The sequence below is a fragment of the Rhipicephalus microplus genome, chromosome X (genome assembly GCF_043290135.1).
Source record: "Rhipicephalus microplus isolate Deutch F79 chromosome X, USDA_Rmic, whole genome shotgun sequence".
Classification (NCBI taxonomy): Eukaryota; Metazoa; Arthropoda; class Arachnida; order Ixodida; family Ixodidae; genus Rhipicephalus; species Rhipicephalus microplus.
Window position 1 is genome coordinate 308,520,088 of NC_134710.1, and position 22,072 is coordinate 308,542,159.

At 41.8% G+C, this 22,072-nt stretch overlaps 1 protein-coding gene across 2 annotated transcripts; it reads left to right on the forward strand.

The window, feature by feature from the left end:
- The first annotated feature begins 13,504 nt into the window (after positions 1 to 13,504).
- On the forward strand, positions 13,505 to 20,456 carry LOC142776223 (sterile alpha motif domain-containing protein 3-like). 2 transcript variants are annotated; one of them, XM_075879487.1, is made up of 9 exons: positions 13,505 to 13,648; positions 16,466 to 16,575; positions 16,653 to 16,883; positions 16,951 to 17,035; positions 17,753 to 17,899; positions 19,313 to 19,537; positions 19,669 to 19,843; positions 19,978 to 20,051; positions 20,138 to 20,456. In XM_075879487.1, exons 1-9 carry the CDS (start codon positions 13,505 to 13,507, stop codon positions 20,405 to 20,407), a joined length of 1,461 nt encoding a protein of 486 aa, XP_075735602.1. In that variant the 3' UTR covers positions 20,408 to 20,456. The 2 variants fall into 2 exon arrangements, with proteins under 2 accessions (XP_075735602.1, XP_075735603.1); XM_075879488.1 differs by having other exon boundaries at positions 19,445 to 19,537.
- Positions 20,457 to 22,072: the final 1,616 nt, after the last annotated feature.

Below are 22,072 nucleotides of genomic sequence, written 5' to 3' on the forward strand. Positions count from 1 at the left end.
GATATGATTACCACTAAAATAGACTAGTCGCTTGTATTTGTCATTATTTAGATTAAATCAGTTGGTATGGTATGGAAAAAATTGGCAGATCCCACGTACTGTGAGAATCGATGATATGCGAAGCGCGAATGAGGAAGGTTGATGTGCCACTTTAAATGAGCACAACGTTACGAGGCGGACGTAAGTTATGCCGTACACGACTTTCACGCCATGATTATTGTATTTAGACGTGTCAATTATCTTCGTCGTCTATTGACGTCACGTGATAACAAATTCGCCATGTATGAAGCTTGCGAAACGGCTGCGAGCACGCTATGAACGTAGCATGCAGTCATGTTTTACATGACACGCATGTCATGATTCTCATGCTTGTACTTGTGATTTACTATTGTCGTCCCTTCACGTGACGTACTACCAAATTTGGTATATGTGAAGTTAGCAAAACGACCATGAGCACACCATGAGCATGGTGTGTAGTCATGACTTACATGACATGCATGTCATGATTTCCACGTTAGGGTTTATTGCTTACGTTCGCCATGCAGTCAAGTCATACCATACCAGTTTTGCAACATGTCATGTGAACGAAACCACGCAAGAGCAGCGAGACCATGAAATGCAAATCATTACATTCGTGGCATACATGTCATGATTTTCGTGTTATGGGTAGCCAGTTACGCTCGCCATACAGTCATGTTGCGCCATTCCAATTTTGGTATTGATATCATTATCGAAACGACCAGGAGAGTTGAAAAGTTAAAAGTCGTAGGCGGCTTCACAGACAGACAGACAGACAGACAGACAGACAGACAGACAGACAGACAGACAGACAGACAGACAGACAGACAGGCAGGCAGGCAGGCAGGCAGGCAGGCAGGCAGGCAGGCAGGCAGGCAGGCAGGCAGGCAGATAGATAGATACGCTCAAAGTCGCCGAAGTTCGCTAAGATATGCTTTACATTTAAAACTTTAATTAGGTCTGTCGGGGCGTCAACTAGCGCGAACGGATAGGCCTAAACTGTCCACCACGTCGTGAGCTCGTTGAACTACTCATAGCGGCGTCGTTAAATCCATACTGCGTAGCGCAGCACCACACTTGGACGATCTAACGTTTTCAACCCGCAACGCAGGGCCCCGCCAGTACACATGAACTAAGCTGGCGAAGTCAGAGCAAAGCACGCGTGTGTTTCACGTCTGAATTTCGTGATACATTTTGTGCAAGAGTTTGAGCGTCAATGTCTGAGGCCTGTCCAGAGCTGCGCGAGGCCCGCCGAGTTGCGCGAGGAGTCATCGACCACGTAGGCTACTTGTAGGCCCGTGTGCTCAGATTTGGGTGCACGTTAAAGAACCCCAGGTGGTCGAAATTTCCGGAGCCCTCCACTACGGCGTCTCTCATAATCATATGGTGGTTTTGGGACGCTAAACCCTACACATCAATCAATCAGTCGACCACGTAGATATTGAACGGCGTGGCGACCAGGTTTTGGAAAACAAAGATCCCCCAATCATGTACAATGAACTTCATAAGAACTTTTATCTGAGGAGGGGAAATTATCTGTCACCGCACGGTTAAACTAACTACCAATAATAAATTATCTGACTCGATACGTACTACTCATTACTCAAAGGTTAATGAATGAATTCGCGGGCCTTTTCGATTGATTGATGTGTGGGGTTTAACGTCCCAAAACCACCATATGATTATGAGAAACACCGTAGTGGAGGGCTCCAAAAATTTCAACCACCTGGGGTTCTTAAACGTGCACTCAAATCTGAGTAAACGGGCCTACATTTCCGCCTCCATCGGAAATGCAGCCGCCACAGCCGGGATTCGATCCCGCGACCTGCAGGTCAGCAGCTGAGTACCTTAGCCACTAGACCACCGCGGCGGGGCGACAGATGTGGCTTGAAGGAGTGCTAGCAATTATCAAACTGAGCGCTTGATGATGAAACCAATACATCTGGAGTTATGTAATTATTCATGACAACTTTTCACAGATGATCACACAAAATTAACGCAAAACTGCTGATGGCTACTTCATTATACACGAAGATACACCTACTACATTTATATTCGCGTAACGTACCGCCTCGCTCGAAATTGATGTGCATCATGGCTGGGACGCCAAAGTATCGTCCCACAAGCTCGCCGATATTGAGACAGCCAAACGATCGCAGATATACTTCGTATAAAGTACATCGGTACGTTTGTTTCAAACCATAATACAATGAAATATTTATACTTCCTGCGGGGAAGTATAGCAGACGTCTATTCAAGTTCCGTATAAAGTAACCTTCAAATCGGTGAGAAGGTGATCATTTTTTTAATGCTATCCCCATGGGAATGCAACTAACACGACTGATAAAGGAAGCCACGACCTATATTGTTCCAAGGGCCGCCGTCTCCACTTTCGGGAGAAGTGTCTCGTCAGCAACACCAAAGCCAGGCTAATTTCATTACACGTGCAACAAAGAACGGCAACAAGCGAAAAAAGTGGCCGGCGAGTCGTGAAGATAATTAGCTTCGCTTGGTTGTTGTGTTATACGCAGCTCAGGTAGCAGCCGGAACAAGGGTTCGAGAACTGAAAATAAGCACGCGTTGCCCTCTCGCCCCCCTCCCTTCGTAACGGAAGCGTCTGATGTGATGGTTTATGCTCTAATATATATATATATATATATATATATATATATATATATATATATATATATATATATATATATATATATATATATATATATATATATCAGCCTTCTTCTTCTTTAGGGCATACGTGAAAAATAGCTGCATGGCCTGACGAAGGCCGGTCCCCAGCCACAACGTCGGCAAAAAAACATCGTTTTTCCTTCACTCATTTACATCCTTGAGCACCTATAATAAAACCGAATCCACTAAAGTCTTCAACAAATCTCTCTCTCTCTCTCTCTCTCTCTCTATATATATATATATATATATATATATATATATATATATATATATATATATATATATATATATATATATATATATATATATATATATATATATATATATATATATATATATATATGAAATAGATGATCAGAATTTCTTCCGGCTACCGTACTAAAAGTTATAAACTTCGAGAATAGTGCAGTATAGGAAACAAAACAACAAAATATTTATGTAACCCTAACAGTTTCGGCTGGTGGACCACCCTTCTTCAGAGGATCTAAGTGAAATGGTTCAAGTTCCCGTAGCAGAAGGTCACCCTCACAGTTTGATATATATATATATATATATATATATATATATATATATATATATATATATATATATATATATATATATATATATTCAAAGGAATTGCATACCTAAGGGCTCGTTTTTTTGTGTTTTGACACAATACTATTAAGATCTAACAGACAATAATGCCAAGGAATGTATAGGGGAAGTTATTAGAACCAATGTAATGTACATAAGAAGAAAGAAAAGTGGGTGAAAAAATAACTTGCGGTGAGCAGGAATCGAACCTACAACCTTCGAATTCTAAAGGCCTAGGTTCGACTCCTGCTCACAGCAAGTTATTTTTTCACCCACTTTTCTTTTTTCTTATTTGCAATACAATGGTTCTAATAACTTCCATTCCTTGGCATTATTGCGTGTTAGATCTCATTTATATATATATATATATATATATATATATATATATATATATATATATATATATATATATATATATATATATATATATATATATATATATATATATATATATATATATATATATATATATATATATATATATATATATATAAAGCACTGCGGCGGGACTTCATCTTCGCTGGCGACAAGGATGCCGTAGGCCCGCGTGCTCAGATTTGATGGACGCTATATAAAGAACCCCAGGTGGTGGAAATTTCCGGAACCCTCCACTGCAGCATCTTTAATAATGATATGGTGGTTTCTGACCTTAACCCCCCCATATATATATATATATATATATATATATATATATATATATATATATATATATATATATATATATATATATATATATATATATATATATATATATATATATATATATATATATATATATATGTATATATACGGCCGAATTTGTGGTGCCGGCGGGAAAAGTTCGATCCGAAAGACAACAACGTGCCTACTTATGCCATCCCACAAACCAAGACTAAACGGTAACGAGGCGATTGCCTCTTCTAATATGCGGGCGAACCACATATTTATGTACCCAGATTCATAGGGCCAACGGAAGCTGTAGGGAAAACTCGTGATGCGCCACTGCCCCCGAATCGTGTAGACCGCGCTTACCTGGCACAAATTCACGTGGTTGCTCCGGTTTCGACAAAGTTATAAATTCTTTCTCAGAGGCAAATAAAAATAAACGTCGCCTTAGCATCACTTCCTACTCTCACTCAGAACCTGCACTCTTAAAAAAAAGTTAGTAAAAAGGTAGTAACTGCAAGCGAACAGGTAGTAACGACAACGGTTACTACCTTTCCTGAACCGTTCCTAGCTTCTTCCTACCTATTTACTACTTACATTAGTAAACAGTTGCAACCTAACTGCAATAGGGTAGCAACTGCAGCTGTTACTACCTCTCTTGAATTTTTACTACCTCTTTGCTACCTATTTACTACATACATTAGTAAGCAGTTACTAGCTGCATGCAAAGAAGTATAGTAGCTGCAACGTTTACTACCTCACTTGAGGTATTACTAACTTTTTCGTATTCTTGTTAGTAAAGAGTTGAAATGTTGAGTAGTTGAAGGTATTGAAATACAAATTCTATACTTGATCACGGTCTCTCTCTTCACCAAGCCCAGGGGTGGTTCATGACCCTTATATATATATATATATATATATATATATATATATATATATATATATATATATATATATATATATATATATATATATATATATATATATATATATTATTCGAAGGTCGTTATTCGAAGGTCGCAGGTTCGGTCCCTGCCCACGGCAAAGTTATTTTTTCACCCACTTTTCTTTCTTCACGTTTACATTACAATTTGGTCTAATACCTTTCCCTATACTTTCCTCTTGGCATTATTGTCTGTTAGATCTCATTATTATTGTGTCAAAACACGCAAACACGAGCCCTTAATTATACACTTCTTTCCCTTATATATATATATATATATATATATATATATATATATATATATATATATATATATATATATATATATATATATATATATATATATATATATATATATATATATATATAGGCACCATGTGTAAAAAACAGAAAATATTCTATAGGTGTAAATTTTCACAGCTGTACATTTGCATAACTCTAAGCTAACAGGCCCTAAGCCGTAACTTTGTGGCTGCCCATTGTGTTTCATGTTGATTAACCGAAATTGTTCGCTGAATGATAATATTTCGGTTGCAGTTGAAGGTAGCAATTTCACATTAACAGCAGATGTGCGCATCAGATAGTCCAAAGTAACAATCATATCAATTATCCGCTCCGGATACTACTAAATAAACAGAGCAATATGTAACAAAGTAACCATGCACAATGCGTTTCACTATAAATGTGGTGGATATCATTTAATTTGTTATCACACAAAGTGCCATGCGCTCTGCAGCAATACAGTGGGAAGAGACCAATAACACTGATAAAAGAAAAAGAATGTAACAAGCTTTGGTTAGAAAACAGTAGATGAAAGGGTGCATCAGGTACAGTAAAAGATAAATACAGTAAAGACAGCACACTAGAAACCATACACTAAAAGAGAGATGTAACATAAAATCATACGTCATCTTCAGTTGCGTAGCCAGGGAGGACATTTCCAAATACACAAACTCCAGAGCAAAAATATATGAAGTATGACTGAAACCCCTCTCCTAAAAAAACATTGGCTACGCTACTAGTAGTTTAGATTCAGCCCGTGACAAAAAGCTGTCTAAGATGACAATTTGGACATCATTCAACAATCATAATTTCAGGCCGTAGCATCAGCTCAGCACCAAAATATAGGTCAAGAACTTGAGGTGATGGAAGATTGAAGGGCTGTACAAGTTTTTGCTCGTCTGTATTGTCGACAACATACGACCAGCGGTGACGATCGAATCTGACTGTCATGAGCACATCTACAAGCAGGAAAAGGCTTCCGCAGTAAATATACAGCCTTCTTATTTGGCCAAAAAGTGGCAGCTGTTGCTTCTCTAGGATGACTACATCGAACTTTTTGAAAACCAAGTTTTCCACCTCGGCAGAACCAACTTCCCACACTGGAATGCCAGGAGAGACAACTTTGCGCATGTATGAGCACAAGTCTTCTAGCTTCAGCTGCCTGGATCTTTTAGTCTGTATGCCACGGTCCACTTCTAAGTTGGAAAATTCGAAACTCTGCAGCAACTGGTGTCTTTCTGCGATAGACTTGCATATATTTCGAAAGTTTTGGTTGCGCTGTGCAATAGTTTTCATGTACTGGTGTTTGGCTTCATATCGCATGCACCAGTATTGCTTTAGTGGACCAAGTTCACTGATGAGCCGAGGGTAATGAATCAAGAAATGCAGTTTGGGTATTATTGCACCAGGGTAGAGAGCAGCAAATGAAGATAAAAAAAATCGTATTTCATCTTGCAGATATGCCAAATGGTCGTGAGGAATCTTGTCGGCAAATGTTATATCTGCAATGCTTCTCAGAAGTAGGTACACTTCCCAGTGCTCATTTTGTTTAGGAACAATATCTGCAAACATAAGAGAAAAAAATCTGAATAGGCACCACTTTTGAGAAGCTGTTCCCTTGTATGCACTTTGCCCATTAAGAAAGGATTTCACGACTTCTTCCGGTTTGTTCTTTTTGTCGTGAGCACCAAAAACGAATGTGCGGATACGATCAAGGTCTGAGTGCCTAATTACTCCAGAACGAAGCAGGCCTTGCAAAATGTGCCTTAATACATGTGGAATGGCTCCCTCCAGCACATCGTGCATCAAGTCCGGAGGCAGTTGCACTGTCACATCAAAATAGGCAACATCTGTGAGTGGAGATTCATCTTTAACGCCGTACAGTGCTGTGCCTAGCTGCCTATTTATTTTAGCACTTGCAACGTGGTTTTGGTGCAAGGGCAGATTTCGAACCTGAACATCACTCTCGTGAAAGGCAGTGTTGAACGCCGAGTTTGGTGAAGTACAAAATCTGCATGGACGACCACGGCTGAAAGAACACGTGAATCCGCCAAGTCGATTCATTGAAAGGTTATCACCGGAAAAGGCAACAAGAATCGCTCTCACCTTTACCGCAACAGAGTTCTTCCACAGAGTGAAACCAGTCATCCATAAAGCTGATACGTCATCTACAACTGGCTTCAAAATAACATTGATTCCGTGCTTGATGACAAGTCTATATGGTGCAACTAAAACTACATGGATAGAGCTGAGCTGTGATCTGTATTTGGCATGGATGTTTACCACGCTGAAATACACGACAAGGATTTTGTGAACACCCCGCTTTGACCCCAGCGGATTCACTATCTCCACTTCGTCGCTGTACAACACAAAAAAAAGCGTATACTGCGCGCCATCCTCGAGTAGTGCATGCAACTTTTCTTTGTATATGCAGCCATCCCTAAAATTATGCAGCGTTGGTGAAGGCGCTCCTGTTGAGAAATCTAGCTCTATGTGGTCGCGGAAGTTCTCAGAGGACATAAGATTTCGCATGACACCACTTATAGGAACAAACTGAAAAGTCTCACCAGCACCAAGATCACGCACTTCAGGCTTTACGTATGGCAGGTGACGCTTGGCGAATTGCTCTCGCTTATATTTACTACTTGCTGCTTGAAAAATATCCTCTAAGAATTCACCAGCGAGTAACTTGCGCAGTTCGATTCCTGCCGACTCCATCGCGATGTTATTTTCAATGACAGAAGCGAATGTCCGAATTATGTCGAGAAAGGTAATCTTGAAGTCATTGAAAACACTTTCTGCCGTAGAGTGCGGTAGCTTGTGCACTTCTGCAACACGAAAAAAAAGTAAGCACAGCTGTTTTTTTATTTTCAGCACGAAGTCGTTGATTGTGGTCACTCGAGCAGTGGGAACAGAGACCGCATCGCATTCCGTGTTGATCATGTTCGACGAGCAACCAGATGAAAACATTTCACTGTGATCACCCACTGTGTCGTGCGCAGCGCAGCTTGTTGTGGCACGCACCGGTGGTTCTTCGAGGACTGTTGGTTCAACACCGGCTTCCTCTGCGTCATCCATGTCCATATATCGTCTGTGCACACGGTAAATGTGCCTTCGATAAGATTCGAACTCACTGTAGGTTTTCGCACACCCATCCACACCGCACATGATAGAAAATCTATTGTCGTGGCGATGGTCTCTTATGTGCCAGACGACTTTGCAGAGCTTCGTGGACGAGAACGCACATCTTGGGCATGAGTGTAACATGTTCACTCGCGGCAGTATTTGCGTACAGCCGCTGGGCGGTATTCTGGACTAAGTACGCCGACGGCTCACCATGATTACAGGTAGCTACATGGCAGACGTAACTGCAGTTCTATCCGTAGTTTTCACCAGCCGAACTGGGCCAGCATGGCTTACCATTTAGGACCAAAAAGTTGACAAGACGGCGGAGGGCGAAAAACATGAACCGGCAACACGTGGAAGCTCCGCATTCTTTGAGGGTTTTTGCACGGCCGGGCTAGACTGCACCTGGAAGGCGGGCGTCGTGGAGGAAGGGGGGGGGGGGGTGGGTGGCAAGGGTGAGATATTTTCACTGACAATAAGGATAAGGAGTAGTTGCCTTTACACGGGAATTCATGTGCCGTCTTAGCTGCGGGTAGCGAGAGGGTACACATTCCTACACGTGTCTAGCAGCGCCGTGAATATTGGTCGATGCAGAAACGGTTTCTTTCAAAATCAAGTTCAAGATCTAGTGAAGGATTCGACGAAACACCGTCTGGCGAGGGGCATACGTGTCTTGCAAATAAACAAACACTCGCCAAATTTGCAACGATATACGTTGCAATTAGCGAGCGTTTGTTTATTTGCAAAACAAGTTCAAGATTTGAAAAAGCCACGCTAAACTGGACGGACATGCTTTTCGTGGAAGTACACTGTGCAGGTGGATTTCTTGGACCTGCCCTTCATCGTGCCCGAAATACAGGCTGCCCGTAGGGAAAGCGCATGGGTTGGTTTACTTCATGCCACGCACGTGCTTATTGTGACATTTCATTCGTAGGGCAAGTATTGAACTTCCTGAGAAGCTACGGCAACATAAGAGCGATGTCCCCAAGTTCCAGTGACAAAGAGTACGTTCGCGGACCACGGCATCTATTTTCACAATGCCGGCGTCGTCGAACAAGATGCAGCTTATTTAAACAGGTTTTCGCGAAATCCTGGCCTATCCAAGACAGTCAGTCAGTCAACAAACTTTTTACACATTCCCCTGAGGAGCTGACGTCTTTCAAGACGGCTGGTCGGCTGCGGGCGGCACCCACGTCGGTACAGGAAGGGCATGCCCCTTTCGCAAGGAGACAGCCAGTAACTTCAACCGGCTTAAGGTGCGCTGCTAATCGAGTGCGCTCAATATAATTTCGCTCATCATGAAGAATAGGCACGACCCCACGGCAGGAAGAAAAAGTACGCGAATCGTGGAATTTTTTCTTGCAGCTAAAAAAAAAGAAGAAAAGAAGTGGATATTTCAAGGGCTAGTTTTTCTTTGTTAGTCTTGATATTGCACCTAAGAACAACAAAACAAAACATTTGTTTACTCCTTACTTTGATTGGCGTCCCTCTGTTTCAAGTAAAGTCCATTAATTAAAGGACTGCACAGCAAGCATAACCGCAATTAGTCTCCTAACCATGGTTATAGAAATTAAACGGGTGATTCCACGGGAGATAAGGTAATAAACCGAACTGAAGTGAGATCGACAGGAATCTGAAAAGGATGTATCACATTTGATTGAGTATTTCATATTTTATGTATATAGCACCAAGCAGCCCGAAAAGGAACCCAGTTTTCTTTTAAACTGCATAATTTATGGGATCAAAAATATGGAACATATTCAATGCGGGGGACCAATTTCATCACCCGTCGTTCTCGACAGGTGATGAGGGTGTTATAAGCAAACATTACCGTTGAATTTTTTGTGTGAAATGTATGCGACAGAAACAGTAAAGTAACATTTATGAAACGTACTTGTAAAGCGAAGGAAACTATTTTTGAAAAATTTCTGAATATGCAACACTAAGTATAAATTGTTGTTGGGCGATTTGATTTAACGTCAGTAGGGTACATAATACCGCAAACTTGGAAAAAACACAGATTCTAGTAAATAAGTAGGAGGGAGCAGAAAGGTCGTGCGATAAACTTCTTTGTTTATTTGAAAGAACAGGCCACCAGATTACAAATCTCTGCGAATGCGTGCGTCAAAATCGGTAAACACTGGTCACATTCGCGTGTCAGAAAGCTGCAGCTCGTTTTGGTAAAGTAAAATAGTCGTATCAATAATGTAAGCTGTGCCTCTTTTCTTAATGTCAAACGCCCCCAATAGCTCGCACTAATGTTTCGTTGCTTCTGCCTATTATCTTGACCTCGCGAAGCCGAGGATCACATCTGCAGGCTATACCATGCGCAGGTAAATACGCATTTCTTTTATTCTTTAGAGATAAAGGATGCTCCCGAGTCGGTCGTTGAGACAGCGTCCTGTTTGGCCTACGTACGTATTCCCACACGACAGCGGTATTTATGCAACCGTCACGCATTTCACATAAGGTATGGTGTGCTTCTTCAGGCATCCAGGCATTTCTGTCAACGTGGCTGACCCACGGACACCGTCCAGCCAACTTGTGTGGTGCCGAGATTACGCCCACGTACCATGCTTATTCCAGCTCACAATCATCAAAAGGTAGCAAAGGTTTGCTTTTGCGTCCACGTCTGGTGATGATGTAAAAATTTGAACGACTCTCGAGTGCAACGATCCCGGCGGCGATACCAAATGTTTGTTTTGTCGAGAAGTGGGTGACACGTGTTATTGGTACCTACTTTACACAGTGTTTAGACTTGAGTGAATAGCCGTTTGTAGAAGAATTATTAAGATGCTCGCTTAGCCGAATGTTTACACACCGACACCAACTCGAACAATCAGCCATTTTTACACACCAACCCGGTTGCCCCACGTACACCCACCTCAGTTGTCTATTGGCACAATGGTCACAGTAACTTAGAGTGGTCTAGAGTGGCTATAGACCACTCTGGGCTCCGTGTTTCGGAGCACAAACCGAGATCTCAACCAAAAAGTGTCACTTTTTTTGGTCTAGTGAAATATGCCGATGGAATATGCATGCCGATTCGACGCTGCAGTGTACTGGTTTAATATGGCAGACAGTGTGCCATCTTAAGAAGCGGAGGTTGGGAATACTTTCTAAGAAGAATAATAAAACATTAATTGGACAACTGCAGATCGAGAAGACATACGCGCCCGATATGTTTGAACTCTTTAGTGTGATTCAGCGGTCCTCTGGATACCATTCAATTGTACGATATGCCGGGGCCATCCTGATTAAATGCGTCGCAGTGGTCTAGCTAAACTATATATGGTCATATCTCCGACGAGCTTTGTAAAGGCAGCCACCCGCCCCATTATTCTGTCAACTAACATGATTTTAATTAGAACTAACAGACAATGACTCCAAGAAATATATAGAGGGTGTTATTAGAAGTAATTGCAATGTACATGTAAAGAAAGAAAATGGCATGGAAAGATAGCAGTCCGCTGGTAGGGACCAAACCTGTGACCTTCGAATAACGCATGCGATGCTCCAGAGCAGGGGTTCGCAACCTGCGGCCCGCGAGGCACTACTATATATGTGGCCCCGGCAGGACGTCCACCCCCCCCTCTCCTTCTAACCTTATTTCTTCGTATACTTAAAGGACCAGGCAGTTTTGGCCTAAAATGCAATTTTTTTAGTAACCAATGTTTAATTGGAACCTCATGACGCGTGCTTAAAATAAACATGATTTTACAGTTTTTTTACATTATCCCTTTGCTCGCAAAGCCCCCCCCCCCCTTCCATTTGGCCCGTCGCTGTGCCAACTTCTGCTCTAGAGCATCGCACGTGTCGAAGGTTCGGTCCCTGACTGCGGTAAGTTACCTTTTCGTCCACTTTTATTTCGTCAAACTTACATTGCAATAACTACGAATAACATTCCCTATACTATCTCTGGCATCATTGTCTGTTAGTCCTCATTAATATTCTGTCGAACAAAGAAAAACGAGCCGTTCAGTTTTCACTTCTTTCCTTCAGCCAATGTATGTATATCTTTCCTAACAGAACAACAAGACCTTGAAGCAACAAAAAAAATTTCTCACACAGGTTTTGATAGTGAATATTACCTACATGCAACACAATCACTCCATTAGAGTCTCTCTCGGAGTGAGACCGTGCGGAAGTGACATAATATCGCTTGTAGAATAAATGATGTTGACACCGGTGATTGTTTTGTCACGAACTCAATGGCCACGATAAATGAAATCTTAGCACTTCATTCACGTGCTCGGAGAACATATTCAAGTTCTCATCGAATGGCCGAGAGATAACAGAATTCTTTGCCTACATTATGCTTGAAGCAGTTTGTTTTTACGAGTGGCCTTGAAAACTGTGTCTCACACCTTTCAAAACAACACGTGGGGAGCTGCATCACACTATCTGAAATAACACAACCGCTGCTTAATTAGTATTGAGCGAAGTGGTAGCTGCACATGACTTCTGTCGTCGTAAATTCACGTTAAAACGGACGTGGCATCTGCCTACACGAGCGAGTCATGCAGCAGAGAATTAATATAAATTAATTAATTTGTGCGCTCGATGCACACAAATTGAATTGAGTTAGCTTCTTTGTGGTGGTCTTACTTATTTGTACCAATGTCCATCTGGTTAAGCGCATAATTGTAAGCTATATAAACATGGAAGGTGGTGGCGCGTTACAGTGTCGAACGTTAGGGGGGGGGGGGGGGCAGTGGTTTTCAGAATCGGAAAAGAAAGGAAAAGTGAACCCCGCAAATATTTGCCGCCAACTGCGACACCTGAGCAGTGGTTCACTGGGGAAGGGGGATAATAGACTAGAGTGGAGAGATGAAATGGGAATAAGAAAGCGAGAGAAGAGACCAGGAAAAAAAAAGGGGGGGGAGAACTTGTTCTCTTTTCATGCCCTTCTACTCACTCGCTGTCCCCAACTGGACCGGCATAATGAATAAAATGTTCTTTATTACCTTCGCATGCCAGCTACAGGTTTCAGACAGGACAAATTTCCGCTGCACAGAGCCAAATGGTCTTCAAGATTCAAAATTTTAACAACAGACAGCGTCGTTGTGATAGTTACCTTCAGGAGGCGCTGATTACTGAAACGCGGCAGGGGGCGCACACATCGACGGAAGCTGAGCCAGGCTAGGGTGGCTAGCCAGGCAAAGAGCAGGTTGTCGCAGTGTGAACGTGTCAGCAGCTTTCCTCCCGCGCCCACGTGCTTGTGTATTCATGGAGCCGCCGGAATTCCAATATTTGGTGTCATTTCAAGGCCGCAAGAAGATTATTTCTGCTCGTGGACCGACGGAGGCGGACATTTTGGAAGCCTTGAAGACGACAGACTTTGGCCATTCTTTGCAAGCATGCCGGATTGAGGTATGTTGTCTCTATCCTGAAGTGCATCGAATTGCATTGTGACAGTGGCCCAAACAGTACTGATTATATTCCGTTGTTAGCACGTGCTTCAACAGTTTTACCAAGCATGCGCTCGCGCTTTTCGAAGCGTGGGGCTTTTCTTGCCCTGCTCTCTCACTGGAGCTGTCGGCCCGCGAAGCGTGCACGTGGTCTCGGAGTTGCTGATGGGAGATGTAAACCAGGTTTAATCTCCGCTTCGGCGGCGCGCAACCACCCTTTGCTGGCATTCGCAGTGGTTGTGTTGCGATAATGTAATGGTGCGAATCGGCTATCGGGGTGGTTTTAAAAAAAAAGTGAAGAAATAAGTGTGGCCTCGTAACTGTGGCTCACTTCGGAGGTCAACTCAACAACACTGCACCGAGGATGGGGAAGTGGGAATGACAGATGTAGAGGATGAGAGGTGAAAATGGTAAAAAAAAATGCGCACTCGATCTGTCTCTCGGAGGCACGCACGAACTTTCATTAGCGGAAAGTGGGGCAGCGCGCTTGGTCATCCAGTTATCGAGCAGGCAATGCACCAAGACACGGCGTTGGTAAGATGAGTGGCCGTCGCTGAGTTCGTTTCCTGGTGTTCAAATTGAGCGAGATTGTTCACGAATAAAGGCATAGCTAGGATGTTAAGAGGTTAGGTATGTAAGGAGATCAGCAAAAAAAAGTAAGACTTTTGTACCGCACGTAAAACATGAAATCAATAAAATTGGACTACAAGAAAGACTTATTATCAATTTCGAAGGACATGGAATAGGCTAATTTCTGTGGTTACTGCATGTATCTTCCATAGTGAAAATAGCGTGGGTGCAGAAGCTGCTTGTTAGCATCGGCATGCGCAGGGTTCCCCTCTGAAGAGGGGGGCTGGGTGAAGGTTGCACGCCGGGCACGTTCTCTCCCCCCACCCCGAAATTTTTTTTCGCTCTGCCTACACAGAACAAAATGAACGTTTACCTGCCCGGTACCCACTATAGATCAGAAACGTGCCCTCCCCTCTGAAAAAGATATCTGCATACTACCCTGGCTGACTTTGCGCTGCCTTCTGAAACTCAGCACCCCTCTCCCTATTGTGTCAATGAGTGGGGCAAACATGGCGACCCCCTTCTACGTCTTAATTGACAATAGGGTGAGGGGCGGGGGGACCGCCAGCTGTGCTCCCAGGTATGCTCGTCAGAAACTGAAAATTCTCAAAGCTAGCGTAAAGTGTTGTGTGTGTGTGTGTGTGTGTGTGTGTGTGTGTGTGTGTGTGTGTGTGTGTGTGTGTGTGTGTGTGTGTGTGTGTGTGTGTGTGTGTGCGTGCGTGTGTGTGTGCGTGTGTGTGCGTGCGTGTGTGTGTGTGTGTGTGTGTGCGTGCGTGTGTGTGCGTGCGTGTGTGTGCGCGTGCGTGCGTGTGCGTGTGTGTATGTGTGCGTGCGTGCGTGCGTGCGTGCGTGCGCGCGCAGTCTTGTGTTCTGGATGCTTGTTCACCAATGCTGTACGTTTGCCCCACGGTCGGCATTTCTGTCTCGCAGGTGTCGTTAGGTGTGTTTAATGCTTTGTATTCTTTGATATATTGTGTTGCTTTGTGTAGTGAAATCATCAATAATTATTAGGTGTGTGAGTATTCAAATTACCAATGGAATAGCGACGGATCCTTTATCTCTATTTAGCTATTTCATTGCCGAAATGTGTGCACTCGAAACATTAATGGGCTATCAACACTGTATTTATTAGCGCATGATTTCGCTTCTGCAAAAAACTATGGTGTTGCCAAGCGGTGGTGTTGGATGTTGAAACACAGTTTGAATTTTAGCCATTTTTGTAAAGGTGATAGCTGCCAGGTAAAGCCAGCTACATAGGTCAGAGAAAGTGTTTCCCAGAAACAGTCTGGAAGATAGAAGTGCAGCATAGCGTTCTTGCAGAGTAATATGAGAAGCACGATCATAAGATCGACTTCGACATCGCTTCTGTTCTTGAAACAGAAAGGAATCTATGAAGGAGGCTCTTGTTCAAATGCTGTTACATTCAGAACACACCTGTAAACATGAACCGGTCGTTAGGAACAATTCCCTCTGTATACGTTCACAGCCTCCGATACGCGAGAGAAAGAGAAAGCAGGGGCCATTGTCAAACAAGACGGGGAGATGCTTCCATGACCAATATAGTCATCTCCTTAGGAAAATACCGAATTGGTTCCGAAACGTCGAGATCTCTACGAACTTGGCTAGAGCCATTTCTAATTTCTAAATTGTGATACACTGTAGAAGAAAAGTTTGACGACAGAGATAACAACAGAGCTAAAAAATTTGCTTCAGCTTAGCGCACGCAAGAAATGCAGCCTAATAATTCCTTCAACGTGCGAAAATATAAGGCTCCATGGTCTATTGAATGAAGACTTGTGCCATTAGCGTATACAGTATTTTATAGATAGCAGATACTGTGAGTGTGGTTTTTCGTTGTAGCACAGTGATTATCTTCTGCTAGTACAGCAATCATTAAATGCTTTTGTTTATTTCTAATTGATGTTATGAAACAGTGAAATTTCACAAGTTTAATTGTCACTATTTCACAAATCTGAACTTACTGATACCGAATGTCCAGACGAGTAATTTACAATGCTCTTTACAATACATACATTAAGGGTTTCTCGACAATACACACGGCATCATGATAATAATAAAAAAAAACAGGACAAGTAAAGTGATTCTAGGGTGCTATTGAATATAACATTGGTAGTCTGCTTACTTCAGGTTCTGTGCCTATTGAGGTAACTTTATGGGAATTTGAACATCACATCTGAATCTCTTTCAGGTATACAACGTCCGACATGATGAATTTGTGGACCCACCAGCTGGCCATGTCTTCTCTGAGAAAGATAAAATCAGGCTTGTGTGCAGTGAAAACTTCTTAATGAGCTGCAGGTCAGTACCTAAATTTCAGGTGCCAAGTTTAATATTGCTTTTGGAAAACTGCATCACTTACTAGCCTCTGTTTTCAGCACAACTGACAAAGTGACAGCAGTGCATGAAGGTAGCCTGCCCAAGACCCTTGAAAGTAATGAGCAGTCACCTAGTCAGCAGCTTGCCTGCTGTGAAAATGATTATAGGCTACCACCTGTGCCCTTAGATATTAAGGATGCGATTGAAAGGACACAACCAGGAAAAGTGTCCAGTCACACTAAATCCCGCATTGTAGGGTGGATTGCAAATCATCTCATGACTATAACAGTGTAAGTATAGGCATGTATTTGCATGTGTTTAATTCAGTACAGGTTTTAAAGTTGCTCTTTTTTACAGCTATCCAGGAAGCCTCTACGAAGCAGCTGCAAAATCTCTCGTGTTGGAATATCCAGTGCTAAGGGACACTATTGGCACAGGCTGGGTAAGCACTAAAGCAATGGCATTCCTATAACTTTATTGGGATGTCATACATGTTGGTGAGCTAGACTGCAGGTGCCCTTCAAGTTATTTTGTTCTTGGAGAGCATTCAAGAAGTTTCAACCCCATATTTATTACATTTGAATAATTGCCATGCATGTTCTTAGAGTCGTTTCATCGAACTCTGATAATGGCAGACATTAACTTGAGGGTTTGATAATAATCATCAACTAGGTGCCCATGGCCAATATATTCATATCATGCATTAATAAAGTTAAAAACTGGCCCTGGTTATAAGCTTTAACACCGGTTTAAGAGGATAAATACAGATGTAATGCATCGCTTCTGGGGATTGAATATTACCACTAATGGTATATGTAGTTTCTAATCACAGCTTGAATAGAGGCTCACACAAGCTCAGTTCTGCGACTGAAATGCCACGATCTTCGCCATGCCGCATGGCTCCAGCACATACATAAAATGCAGGAACCGGAGTTTGGAATGAGCAGATAAAGCTAAAATACAACAGATATGCTGATATTACTAGGAACAGCTAAATTTGCCAGGTATTGTCACCTGAATCTGCTTCTGCCCCATAGCAGGTTAAAAGCAGTGTATCAAGGTTCCCAAAGAATCATTTGCTTCAAAAGTGACCATGTTCAAAGAGGACAGTGTCCACTGTGCGGAAATTTGAAATAATAAAAAAAATTGTTGTTTCCAGGACTCATGGAAAGTCTCCTTGAAATACAAATTCGCATATATGAGGAAGTCTCTGTGCACAGTTCCAGCTGTTCAAGCAGCGAGAGCAGCTTACGGAAAACGCAAAGACTTAGAAGAAAGCACCAATACTAAGCGGCACTGCCATGTGGTAAGTGAAACGTCAAATGGACTGGTACATAGAACTCAACTATGAAGTCACTCTTATTTTATGTGTGAGCTACTGAAGTAAAACATTATTCATGTTTTTAACGATATAACCTCTTCATATCAACACATTAAGAAGCCAGGCAAGTTTTCAGGGCCATATTGACAGTTAAAGTATAGTAAATGCAAAATAAGACAAAATAAATTTGGTAAACAAAAAAATCATCTTATCTCCTATGGAGAACAAAACAACAACTTTCACAGTTTTCATGCAAGGCTCTATTATTTGAGTCAAGATGGTAACGCTCTATCAAACTTCTATGTGTCCCTGTATGTTTAAAACTCGGCGTTTCAGCAAGTGCCGCGGGCATGTTGCTCGATTCCTCATTCTTTTCTTCATTTTGTAGCTAGGTTCCCGACTTGGCTGATTCCATGCTCCTTGGTTAGCAAGTAGTAGATTTATTGCTCGGTATCAGCTTGTTATTGACATCATGCATCATTCCAGCTTTAAATATTGTGTTCTACATTTTGCACCATACTTATCACTGAAAGTGACTGACAATCCTTTGATTCAACTATTAAACTCGCATGAGTACTGAAATAAGTGGACAGGTGAAATCAAACTACTGCAGCTCAGTGAGCATGTGATGTGAAAGCTCCAACCAGCGATAATTAATGCCCTTTCAGTGGCCACCATAAACAATGCCCATATGCTATGCTTGGCTTCAATATCTGTCTGTCCTCTACATTAGAAAAGCTCCTTATTGCTCTTTATTTGTTGACTACACCATGTAACTATACATAAACCAATGTTTTTCCAGAAGCTTTTTAGAGGTGAACATTTTTTTTTGGGGGGGAGGCAAGATACATATTAGGTTCGAAATTTCAAGTTTTCAAACTTTCTTTTTATATGAAAGAACAAGCACTACTAACTAATATCTGGTCAAAGTTTTACATATATGACATACATATAAAGGCAACAACTCTTGTATTCTAACACCGACACCGCAGTTGGCAATATTTAAAATCAGTGTTACCTCTTCAGACTCCTTCTGATATAGGTAGGAGGCGTGGTTCACTGGTTTTACACACACATTTGCGATATGCTGGTTCACAAGGTGTAAATTTGGAAGTGGTGAAGTGCCGAGGTGGTCGACATTGGAGAGAATCATTGTGAGAACTTTGATATTAACATAATTTATGACACACTCGCAGAGCAAGATGGTATCAGTACACACTGCTTCAGTTCTCTTACGTAAGTCAACCCTGTAATTGAGTTCTCTACACATGTCCAGTTCAAAAAAATGCCAACATTCTTCAACTGAGCTAGCAAAAAGTTGAGTTTTCATGTCTGCCTATTTCATGTCATTTGTCGTGATCTTTCACTGTGCAGTACCATCTTTTTTTTGCTGATTAGATTGTAGATCTCTCCCAACATGTCGCTTCTCAGCATGATGAGGCTACAATTAATAGCCATATTGACTACATGGTGAAAGAAATCAAGCGGCCTATTCCTGACATCCAAAAACTCGGTGATTCTATGGAGCAGACAAGACCATCTAGACAGAAGTGGATGAAGGAAATGAGGCCATCAACAGCAGATGTGGTGCTGAAATACCCTGCTTTGGCAAAGGCTGAAATGGTGAGCAGAAACAGCTGTGGTTTTGATCCTGCTGCAGAAATGTATGTGAGAGAACTTAACAATGAGTTTTTTTATGTTATCGATAGTTGCAAATTTGTTGGTGATTCGGTACAATTTTTTTGTCGTTCTAGCTTCATGAGGAGTTCATTGCTCTCACTGGCGTTAACTTAGAAAAAAAGGTCCTGGAATTTATAAACCGGTATGGAGACCGGTGTTTTGAGCTTGCGAAGTGTCGTCGTTGCGCGAAGGAAGCTGTGAAAGCAATTGAAGAAGAAGTCGAGGCACTGGATGGTGACGAAAAGAAATGTACGTGTAGAAGCTTGCCAGCTTTTCCAGTTTTCCCAAATTTCCAAACTTTTATAAGTCATTTTCATAGGAGTATTACTGTCAATGCCCTTATATGTGAAAGTTTGATGTGCCTAAAAATATTTCGTCAACAGATCGCTTTGCCGTTGGCATTGTCGAGTTGCTGCCCATGCTCCTAAAGGAGCAGCCGCGATTTCTGCAGGGACCGGTGAGCTTATTTGCTTTACCTTTTTTTATATCAGCTAGTATACTTTTCATCAGTGATGCTGATTTTATGTATTACTCATTTTACAGGACACCTACCCTGCCCTTTCGCTGAAGGGCAAAAATGCCTCTGAAGCTACAAACATAGTTGCGAGCTTTGAAGGGCTTAGTGTAGAGGTGCTTGATGTAATTGCAGGTATGACGGCGCTTATGGAAATATACTGGATATTCGATGTCAAGTACAGTGGCGCCAACAAAAAAACATTCACTCTACTTGAACATTTCTGTGGCTTGCCGACAAGTGCAAAGCAGATGCCGCTAGTCATACGGCAAATATCATCGCTTGAAAAGGCAACTTAAGTTATGCCTACAGACGTGTGTTATCAATAAATGTTTTCATATAAAAATGCACTGTGTGGCATATTTCATTGCTCCCTGGCTTTTGGAACAATGCATTGTTTTGTTCCTGACAATGTCAGCCGCATAAACCTGTGGTTTTATACGGCCGTTGACACTCAGCAGTGAATTTGGAGGTGTGTTCGTAGTGTCTTTCATGATAATATATTTCGCAGTGTGGAACAGAACCAGGTGTTTTCCAAGAAAAAGTGCTAAATACCATGATGCAATACATTGGCAATTATTCTGATTTTATATGTATAGTGCATATCTATATTATTGGTATATATACCCGCATTTTCGTCGCATTCATTACAGCTACAATGTTCTCGGTAAAATATGGCCATCAGAATAATCAATTCAACTAACCTGGTGTGCACACAATTGTGTATTCGAAGAGTCTGTCGTACCTCCATACCAGCCGTAGCTAGTAAGAACGTAGCATCGATTACTAACATATTAGCTTCGTAACTTTGGAAGAAGGTAGTGGAACTTGCTACTTTTGGGTAGCAACGGCTTGTCACATATGTTACAACCATATTATAGTAATGGGAGTAGTAGTAACTATTGCTACATATGCCGTTACTAACAGGAAGTAGTAATGGCAAGGCCAGTAACAGTTACTACCCTTGTTGTTGCTACCTGCTGTTAGTAACAGCAACGGTAGTAAGGATTCCTACCCTTGCTTTTACTAGCTGCTGCTAGGAACGGCAAGAGTAGTAACAGTGACTACGCTTGCCGTTACTAACTCCCGTTACTAACAGGGTTGTAACATATGTGACAAACTGTTACTACCCAAAAGTAGCAAGTAGCACTACTTTTTTTTTAAGAGTGTGCACATAAAAGCAGAACACAGTCAGCTACTGGCACAGGAAAATAAAAAAAAAACAGAGAGAATCGCATTTATGTAATATACAAGCGCACCAGAGATGTTAGCGCTTTATGTGCTGTATATACTTCAACGATGAAGATGGTCTAGCTCAAAGCATGAATCGAAAATTCAATCAGCTTTCAAGGCAGCGCTGAAAGACTATATATATATATATATATATATATATATATATATATATATATATATATATATATATATATATATATATATATATATATATATATGTAATATATAATATATATATATAAATGCGTTTTGAGTGCTTTAGCTAATGGCTGACAAGGAGTGGGTACGGGTTCTTTTCTGTTGTTTTTTTGCATTCCCTCGTTGACATGTAAGGACATTAAAAGCAACGCAAGATACTTTCGAGACGCGAGCCGGTTACGCTGTCTCCTCATATGCCGAACGAGAGTAGCAACTAAGGAATATGACCATTCCTATTTTATTTTTCATATCGGCCATTACATTACCGAACGGCATACGTTATACAAACGAGATCAGGAAATTTTTCGTTTATATTAAACCGGCTAGACGGGCACGACACCATTTGCATATTCTTGGCGAAGGTAAGCACGCCAACATGTCTATTACCGTATGTTTTTTTTTTGCTTATTTATAAAAGGAACGGGGAGGACGAATAAATTTGGGTGGCGCGTTAGCTTTTTTGACGCCGCCTCCAGGACTTGCATTTTATATCGTGGTGTTTGAAATGCGCACCTCACGGTTTATATTTGTGG

What these genes read in the sequence shown, in the direction of transcription:
- LOC142776223 (XM_075879487.1), top strand. Translation starts at nt 13,505, where the DNA reads ATGGAGCCGCCGGAATTCCAATATTTGGTGTCATTTCAAGGCCGCAAG. An exon ending in TGCAAGCATGCCGGATTGAG is followed by an intron (nt 13,649 to 16,465) that starts GTATGTTGTCTC and finishes AATCTCTTTCAG; the next exon opens with GTATACAACGTCCGACATGA. An exon ending in GGATGGTGACGAAAAGAAAT is followed by an intron (nt 19,844 to 19,977) that starts GTACGTGTAGAA and finishes TTTCGTCAACAG; the next exon opens with ATCGCTTTGCCGTTGGCATT.